General features: G+C 45.0%; 1 protein-coding gene across 2 annotated transcripts; it reads left to right on the top strand.

Annotated features, from left to right (window-relative positions):
• The first annotated feature begins 1,149 nt into the window (after positions 1-1,149).
• LOC103581742 (zinc finger protein 256-like) lies at positions 1,150-9,001 on the top strand. 2 transcript variants are annotated; one of them, XM_008563501.1, is made up of 3 exons: positions 1,150-1,255; positions 4,624-4,750; positions 7,257-9,001. In XM_008563501.1, exons 2-3 carry the CDS (start codon positions 4,717-4,719, stop codon positions 8,624-8,626), a joined length of 1,404 nt encoding a protein of 467 aa, XP_008561723.1. In that variant the 5' UTR covers positions 1,150-1,255; positions 4,624-4,716; the 3' UTR covers positions 8,627-9,001. The 2 variants fall into 2 exon arrangements, with proteins under 2 accessions (XP_008561723.1, XP_008561722.1); XM_008563500.1 differs by having other exon boundaries at positions 1,150-1,362.
• Positions 9,002-9,314: the final 313 nt, after the last annotated feature.

Here is a 9,314-nt window from a genome sequence, read left to right as displayed (position 1 = left end):
ATGTGCATTAGTCCGTTTTGTGTTGCTATAATAGAACTACCTGAGACTGGGTAATTTATAAAGAACAGAGGTTTATTTCGCTTACAATTCTGGGACAGCTGCATCTGGCACGGGCCTCAGGCTGCTTCTACTAATGGTGGAAAAACCGCAGGCAGTTGACGGATACAAGCAGATCACATGGGGACAGGAAGCAAGAGAGAGAGAGAGAGGAGGTGCCAGGGTCCTTTAAACAATCAGGTCTTGCGGGAACTAATAGAGCAAGAACTCACTCACTACCCCTCCTCCCCCAGGCAGAGCATTAATCCATTCATGAGGGATCTGCCCACATGACTCAATCAGTTTCCAACACTGCCACATTGGATATCAAATTTCCACATGAGATTCGGAGGGGACAACACATCCAAACTCCATCGGCATGAGAATTGTTTTCTGTGAGAACCACAGACAGAAATTCACCTTCGTACTCCCACTTCAGGGACGCACAACAGCTCTACTCCATCTTCCTCTTCATGGCTCTATCTGGAGTAGTTTTGTCTGTTCCCTAAGCATACGTTCAGAGACTGACGAAATTGACTCTAATGCTTCAGACCCTGTGCATTTGAATTCCAACACGATAATGTTTATGAGTTTGTTTCCAGTGGAGTCATTTTGTGTCTGAATGACTTTATAGAACGATATGTACATTAGGATTTGTATCCTTTGGGAGCATCCAAAATATTACTTTTAGCATCTGAGAACCTGCTGGTTTTCCTGAAATCTTAAAATAATGTTTCCAAACACTTGGGTGATCAGTTACAGAGAGTATTCCCTAGAAATCTGAATTCCTTAGGGTGAAACGAGACCTTCCTCCGCCTTAGAACAACGACGCTCCATTTTTCTGAGCCCTCTGAGGTTAACTTTGGCCTCTTCTCCAGAAGCTCCAGTGGAAAGCGCCTCTAATAGGGCCTTGGGAACTGTGGGAACTACATTACCCAGAAAACTCTGCGTCAGAAACGCCGCGGTAGAACCAATGAGTGCTCAGAAAAGCGGCGTTTCCGTTTAGCACATAAGGTCGGGGCGGGACTTCCGGCGTTTTTACTCGTGGCGGACCTTTTGGCTGATCTTAGGTGTGTTCATCCGGGTCAGAAGATCCGTAGCAGTGGGTCTGGGATGAGGTGTCTGTACTAAAAAGACTCCAGAGGAGCCGTCGTCCCTGCTGTACAGAGGCGGGTCTGAGGCTCGGCGACGCCACCCGGGGTGACACGCGCCAGGGCCGGTAAGAGATTGCTGTGACGGGCTCCCTGCCTCAGTTTCCTGCCGTTCCTGGCCCCTCTCTGCCGGCAGCGTCCGATGGCGACAGCCACGCTGACGGACGAGGCTCAGGTAAATGCTGCGTCCACCGAGCCCTCACCCTGCCTCACTCGCACCCAAATTCTAAAGCCCAGAGTGAGGGGCGCCTGCTCACGTCCCTGCAATCTAGGCCTCTTTGTCCGGGACAGCGAGGCGCTCGTGGGTGGGGTGCCTGTTTCTGACAGCCTGTGTGATGGGGTGTGAGAGAGTGTGACAGGCAGAAGGACAGCTGATAAGACAGGACGCTGAGCACTGAGGCACGCAGGTAAAAAAGCCAGCCTGATGACACCTAGCTCCAGTGCTAGGCAGGGATATAGGGAGACTGAGCCCTTCCAAACACCGATATGTACTCATGCCTCTAAGTTCTGGCCCTTTCCGCGTTCTATGACTGTAGAAGGGATATGCAACCCATGCAAGGAAGTGGAGGGTGTCCCAGTCCCACAGTGGCCTTGACTCTAACCCGCATGTTTTTCCCCCAGTCCTTGGTTCTGGGAACCCTGGAGAAACTCCTAGGCCAGGGTCCTAAGTCCATGTTAGCCATTATATACAGGTGTTACTTAGTATAGAAGTGTTACTGGCATGTAATCTAAACAGCGTGAAAGGTTATCCGAGAAACACAAGATAGGCAAAACCTTAGAAGTAATACTTGTTGGGAGTATTTAGGAAATTACAAGTCTTCTTGCTTTATAGTAGAAACAAAGACAGGGAGTTAGGAGTCAGAACTTCAGTGACAGCCAGAGAAGGTGGATATCTATTTTGGAGGTAATAGGAGGAAGTTTGAATCAGAGCAGGGAGGTGATTTTCCAAGGTCTTAATAGACTCCATCTGTCTGCACAGTAGAGAACAGACTGTGGGGTTGAAGCATGCTGTGGTCTGAATGTTTGTCCCACCAAAGCTCATGTTGAAACTTAATCCCCATTGTGGCAGTGTTGAGACACGGGGCCTCTGGGAGGTGATTGGATTGTAAGAGCCATGCTCTCATGAATATATTAATCCATTCATGGGTTAACAGGTAAATAGATGAGTGGGTTATCATGGGAGTGGCACAGGTGGCTATATAAAGAGAGCACATGAGCACGGTAACACACTTGCTCAGCTTCACTTGCCACGTGATACCCTGCACCTCCTAGGGACTCTGCAGGGAGTTTGGACTTCCCAGCCTCCAAAACTGTAAGAAATAAGTTTCTTTTATTTATAAATTACCCAATTACAGGTATTCTTTTATAAGCAACAGAAAACAGACAAAAGCAAGGGAGGAGGAAGGAAGATCAGGGTGGAGGCTACTGCTGTAGTCCAGGCAAGGGTTAATGGCCAGAGTCGTGGCTAGGAGATATGGTTGGATTCTGTATGTGTGCTTTTAAAGGGGGCAACTAGATTACCTAATGTGGATGGTGAGGGAATGAAACAGAGTATCCAGAGAAGACCCCAGGGTTTTCTGTATTAGCAGCTATAGTGATAGAAGCTCTGTCACGTGAGATGAATAAGTTGGTAGTAGTTGTAATATTCACTAGGGATATCAGGAGGTTTGTTTGGCAGTGTTAAGAATCTGAGATCTTTCAGAGTCTACTAAGTGAAAGTGTTAAGAGGGCAGATGAAAACAGGTCTGGAAGTCTAGGGAGTGGTGAAGGATGCAGACATCTAAAATATGGCTATTGTGTGGACCAAGGTGGGTGTGCTGTGGGTCACATATAGGAGGGACAACCTCCAGGCTGTAGTTGTAAAGCTATTAGCTGGCCAAGAAAAGGAGAGCAAGGCCTATAGACAGGTTTTCTTGGTTGGGTACCTGGGTAATGGTATTGGCTGTCACAAACACAGAGGTAAGTGGCTATGAAGGGAGGGCTTGGAAAAGACAGGATAGTGTGGCAGGTGGCTAGGAATCCCAAGTGAAGAATAGACATGAGATGGGTGCAATGATACAGGAGTAATTGAAGTAAGATGACACTCAGCCTGGAGCTGGTGCTTATTCACCACTCTGTGGATTCACCAGGATTTTGTGACAACGTTGATGTGACCCGGGGTGTTTCATTTAGGCTGGAGGATAATGTCGTGGTCAAATATGGTCATCTGTGATAGTTACTAGGTGTGGGGCTGGACTTAAAATAAGGGTTAGGTAGAAAGAGGAAGGTGGTAACTGCTGAGGGGATGGTAAATGCAGCACAGAAGTGGAATACGGCCATGGGCATCTGTGGTCCACACGTGGTTCTGTGTGCTTCTGTATGGCTAAGTCTGAGGCAGGGAATGGAGCCTGATGGGGGGCCTTCATCCAGGTTTTGAAGCTGCTACCACTACTGGAAGCCATGGGAAAACATGATAATGGGTCCTGTTTGAATTTAACAGGCATACTCCAGATGCTGTCTGCCAAGTTGTAGTGTAAGGCCAAAAATTAAGGCCTAGTATGTTATGCTGTCATGACATCTGGTGAAAACAGTAGTACAGCCTCAAATGTCCCGAATGCATATTCCTCTCCCAACTCTGCTTCTGTGAGTGAGCTGCCTTAGCCAGATAAATTCTTCATATGAAGGAACCAGAGCAGCTTCTGCATAGCACTTTGTAGCAGCTTTTAGTTCCCTACCAGTCTTCAGAGTTATTTAAACAAGCCAAACCTATCCTACTGCAGGAACAAGGGGGCACTTTTCCTTCTTGATACTGCAATGCTTCTATCCCACAGCCCCTGGTTCTTCATTCTTTTCTGGAGTAGTATCTCTGTGTAGTACTGTGTGGAGTGTGGTATCCTCTCCCAGGCTATGAGTATATGTGATTGATAAATTGCTGTTGATTTCATCTGTCCAGTGTCAGGTGTCATGTGTTTGGCTGTCACCATAATTGTAGGCCATCCACTGTGTCACCCAAATAGCATGTAGAGAGGTCAGGGAGATGCCTGTGGTGTTGCACCATGAGGTGGTAGTGGCCATGGTCTTGTGGCTGTGGGATCTGGACATGTGAGGGGTATGCAGTCTAAAAAATGATGTGTACTCGGAATATGCCTGATGGCTCCAGAGCAGTGGTATTGAGACTCAAATGACCTTGGTCATACTCGAGGAATATCCTGGCATGAGCAGGTGGATCCCTCTATGCCAAGCCCACAGCTCAGACATATATTTGTCCACCTACCTCTTGTTACTGACAGCTGCAACCAGCTATCAGTGGGCCCATGAGGAGACAACAGCACCTGGTTTCTTCTCTGGACTGGGAAATTTGGGAGTACTATGGCATGGGATAGAAGTATGGGGGTAATAGATTATAGGTTCTTGAGAGAGGAAATGTCAGTGGTTTCATCTGTCCCCATCCTGGCAGGGCACTGTGACCTTTGAAGATGTGGCTGTGCACTTCTCCTGGAAGGAATGGGGTCTCCTTGATGAGGCTCAGAAACGCCTGTACCATGATGTGATGCTGGAGAACTTGGCACTTATTACCTCCCTGGGTAAGATCTTCACACCTACCCCTGTGCCCTGAGCTTTTTCCCTTTCCCCAGTGGCAGGCATGTTCTTCCTACATTGAAACCATGGGCACAACTTCTTTCCTTACTTCCCTGGGTGTTTGGTTTGGTTGGTAGGGCTGGAGTTGTAAATTGCCCTCTTTTTTCCTTGAGCAGCCAACATCACAGGGAAGGATTCAGCATTGGGTGTCTTGTAGTCAGTCTCATGGGTCTCATCTTCCTTGTCTGTCCCCAGCCAGGTAACTTTTTCCAGATCCAAGGTCCCTGTGTGCCCCAGGTTCTACCTTCTTCTTCTAGTTGACATTTCCTTACACCTGTCTGTGCCAGAAATTGCTGTCACTGACTTTGTCACCACTTATATGGACCATGGGCTGCTCCTACAAAACCCTTTTCTGAAGTTCTTTCTGTGATAGTTTTCTTTCCTGTGGACTATCATGTGCTGAGTCATTCTGGGCTGGTCATGGATGCTTGTATATCCCAGATGTCATGTAGATACTCACATTAGGGGTTGGGGCAGACAACCCTCCATAGTTCACAGGATGGCTATGATTCCAGCCACAGCAAATAGTCTCAGAGGGATCCTGGCCGTGCAGGAGCACATTATATCAGGGCTATGTTCAAATCATACCAGAAACCTATTCTTTTTGACTAATATTTTGCTGTAGTGACAGCTGTGGCCAAAGTTCATTACTGCATTTCGTTCCTGTTCTTGACACTTTGCCAAATTGTCAGCTCTATTGCTTGTCACTTGTACCCTTCCATCCAGCTCAGGGCTAATTCACACATGTTTGGTCTCACCAATTTTTCTCACTGTGCTGTCATCAACAGTGCCCCCTAATGTTGCCCTCCACATATTGTGTCATGCATGAAGTGTGCAAATATTCTTAAACAGTCCTTGAAGGCAAGCTGCTCTTTTGTTGTCACATTTTCTGGGGCCTGTACAAGAAGACTTCAAAAAGCTTGTGGAAAAATGGAATTAAGAGATAAAAATAAAAAGTATCTGTACCTGCCAGTCACCAAGAAAAAAAAACTTTATTTCTCAACATAAACTTCATCAAGTTTAAGATAGTTTTTGTAAGCAATGATATGAGTCATTTAGTACATCCCGAAGGAACTGAGGGTCTTGAGAATTTAACCATGTCAATGCAATCTTTTTTACATTAGTAGCTGGAAAAAAAAAAAATGGATGCCCTTTAAAGATTTATTAGGATTAGGAGACAAAAAGAAGTCAGAAGGAGTCAAATCAGGACTATAAAGTGGATTCCTACTGATTTCCAATCAAAACTCTCACAAAATTGCCCTTGTTTGATGAGAGGAATGAGTACAAGTATTGTCATGGTGGAGAAGGACTCTCTGGTGAAGCTTTACCAGGTGTTTTCTGCTAAATCTTTGGCTACCTTTCTTCAAATACTCTCATAATAAGCAGATGTTTCGTTCCTTGGCCCTCCAGAAAGTCAGTAAGCAAAGTGCCTTGAGATCCCAAAAAACTTGCATGACCTTTGTTCTTGACCAGTGCACTCTTGCTTTGAGTAGAACACTTACACCTCTTGGTCACCATTGCTTTGATTGTCTTGTCTTCAGGATCATACTGGTAATGCCGTATTTCATCTCCTGTTGCAATTATTTGAAGAAATGCTTCAGGATCTTGGTCCCGCTTGTTTAAAATTTCCATTGAAATCTCTGCTCTTGGAGCTCATCTGGGCACAACAGTTTGGCACTCATTGAGCAGAAAGTTTGCTCAACTATAATTTTTCAGCCAGAATTGTGTAAACTGATCCAAATGAGTGGTCTGTAATGTTGGCTATTGTTTCTGCTGTTAATCATTGGTCCTCTTCAACCAGGGCATGAACAAGATTAATTTTTTCCTCACAAATTGATGTGGATGGTCTGCCACTGCAGGCTTTATCTTTAACATCATCCTGTCCCTTCTTAAAATGCGTTATCCATTTGTAAACTGCTCATTTCTTTGGTGCATTGTCCCCATAAGCTTTTTATCAGCGATTTCACCATTCACCCACCCAGGTCCCACCATCAATTTGATGTTCATTCTTTCTTCAATTTTAGAAGAATTCATGTTGTTCTGATAGGGGCTTTTTTCAAACTCATGTCTTATTCTTCTTAGTGCCTCAAACTAGATTCTGTTCAGACATGTTATAACAAGTTCGTAGGATTTAACAAGTTAGTATTTTGATGCAAAAAAATTTTGAAGTCTGTGCTTAGTTTTTTCATAATATGCATTTTTTTAGAGGAATGAGTTGCAATCCCTGACTCTTCTCCTGTGTCACATCCCATGGTTGAGGCTCCTCCATTCTGTGATCTTTAGATGCCCAGTTCTGTTACATGGCCCCATCCTCAACCCGATCACAACTCCCTGGCTCTGGAAACAATCCCATGGACTCAATTCCTGGGTTTGTCAGATGCACGTTGGTCAACAGGCTGCTCCCTCCCCCAAAAGCCAATGTGTACATCACCAGTTTTTCTTTCCTTTCAGGATGTTGGTGGGGAGCAGAGCATGATGAGACAACTTCTCAGCAGAGTGTTTCTGCACAAGGATTGTCACAAGTCAGGACTCCCAAGGCCCATCCTTCTCCCCAGAAGGCCAACCCCTGTGAGATATGTGGTCCAGTCTTGAAAGATATTTTGCACTTGGTTGAGCACCAGGGATCACATTATGGTCAGAAACCATACATAGATGGGGCATGTGAGAAATGGTTACAATTCACTACATACCTTCATCAGCACCAGAAGCAGCACATTGGAGAGAAACCCTTCAGAAGCAACATGGGAAAAGACTCATTTCTTAACAGCAGCCAATTCCATGTATCTGGGAAGCTCTTTACCTGCAGGGAGGTTGGTAAGGACTTCCTGGTCAGCTCAGGATGTCTCCAGCAACAGGCTCCTCACAATGAGAGTGCAGTGGCTTCTGAAAGTGTAAAAAGTCATTACAACTGGAGAGAATGCGTGAAAGCTTTCAGCTACAAACATGAACTTGTTCAGCACCAGAGAGTCCTCAGTAGGGAAAGATGTTATGAGTGCAATGCATGTGGGATATCCTTTAGGACAAGCTATAGCCTCAGTGATCATTCAAGAGTTCATACTTCAGAAAAGCCTTACGAATGTGGGGAATGTGGGAGATCCTATAGGCAAAGCTCTAGCCTCATTACACACCAAGAAGACCACATTCAAGTAAAACCTCATCAGTGTGATGAATGTGGTAAATTATTTAGCAGGAAGTATAACCTCATTATACATCAGAGAGTTCACACTGGTGAAAGACCTTATGAGTGCAACGAGTGTGGAAAATCCTTTAGCCGTACTTCTGGCCTTATTACACACCAGAGAGTTCACACTGGTGAAAGGCCATATGAGTGCAGTGAGTGTGGGAAATTCTTTAGCTGTAGCTTTAGCCTCATTACACACCAGAGAATTCACACTGGAACAAGACCTTATGAGTGCAGTGAGTGTGGGAAATCCTTTACCTATAGCTCTAGCCTCATTACACACCAGAGAGTTCACACTGGAACAAGGCCTTATGAGTGCAGTGAGTGTGGGAAATCCTTTATCCAAAGCTCTGCACTCCTTAAGCATCAGAGAGTTCACACTGGAGAAAGGCCTTATGAGTGCAGTGAATGTGGGAAATCGTTTCGCAGGAGCTGTCACCTCATTAGACACTGGAGAAGTCACACAGGGGAGAGGCCTTATGAGTGCAGTGAATGTGGGAAATCCTTTAGCCAGCGTGCTAACCTCAATTATCACCAGAGAGTTCACAGTGGGGAAAGGCCTTATGAGTGTGCTAAATGTGGGAAGTCCTTTAACTTCAACTCTGATCTTGTAAAACACCAGAGTATTCACAAGGGATAAAAATTTTTAGGTAACACAGGTAGGGTTGTTATGGACTAAACGGTGTCCTTGCAAATATTATGTTCAATTATTAACCCCCAGTATGGCTGTACTTGTGGATAGGGCCTTTAAGGAGGTAAGTGAGGTTGAAGGGAGTCATAAGGATGGGGCCCTAGTTGAATATGACCAGTGTCCTTAAAAGAAGAGGAAGAGACACCAGAGGGCTGTCTCTGTGTACATGCACAGAGGAAAGGCCGTGCAACCGTACAGCAAGAAGATGACTGTCTGCAAGTCAAGAAGAGTGCCCTCACCAGATTCTGACCATGCTTATTTCCTGACCTTGGAATCCCACCATCAGGACTGTAATAAAATAAATTTTCTTGTTTAAGCCACCAATTGTATGATATTTTATTATGGCAGCTCAAGTTAGCTAATATAGTTATTTTGGTTTAATGAGTGAGTAAAAATGGACAGAGGCTACATTGCAGCTAAATTCAAATGTGCCCCAGAAAGATAGGGCAGAAGGAACATTTTCCCAGTGAGTGGAGCTATGTGCTGGTCATCCATTGTCTGTGGAAGAATAAGTATCCCAAGGTGACCACATATACAAATTTTATGTTAGCCGAATTTCCAGCCTACCTTTGTTTTTTTTTTAAATTAATTTTTTTTTTTTTTTTTTTTTTTTTTTGTCTTTTTGTCTTTTTCCGTG

This window comes from Galeopterus variegatus, unplaced genomic scaffold, assembly GCF_000696425.1.
Source record: "Galeopterus variegatus unplaced genomic scaffold, G_variegatus-3.0.2 Scaffold13832, whole genome shotgun sequence".
Taxonomy (NCBI): domain Eukaryota; kingdom Metazoa; phylum Chordata; class Mammalia; order Dermoptera; family Cynocephalidae; genus Galeopterus; species Galeopterus variegatus.
This window is presented reverse-complemented; position numbering and strand designations above follow the sequence as displayed.

Excerpts from the sequence above, each read along its gene's own strand:
- LOC103581742 (XM_008563500.1), top strand. The coding sequence starts at position 1,330 with ATGGCGACAGCCACGCTGACGGACGAGGCTCAG. Across the intron at positions 1,363-4,623 it reads CGCTGACGGACGAGGCTCAG|GGCACTGTGACCTTTGAAGA; the intron begins GTAAATGCTGCG and ends CCATCCTGGCAG. Across the intron at positions 4,751-7,256 it reads GGCACTTATTACCTCCCTGG|GATGTTGGTGGGGAGCAGAG; the intron begins GTAAGATCTTCA and ends CTTTCCTTTCAG.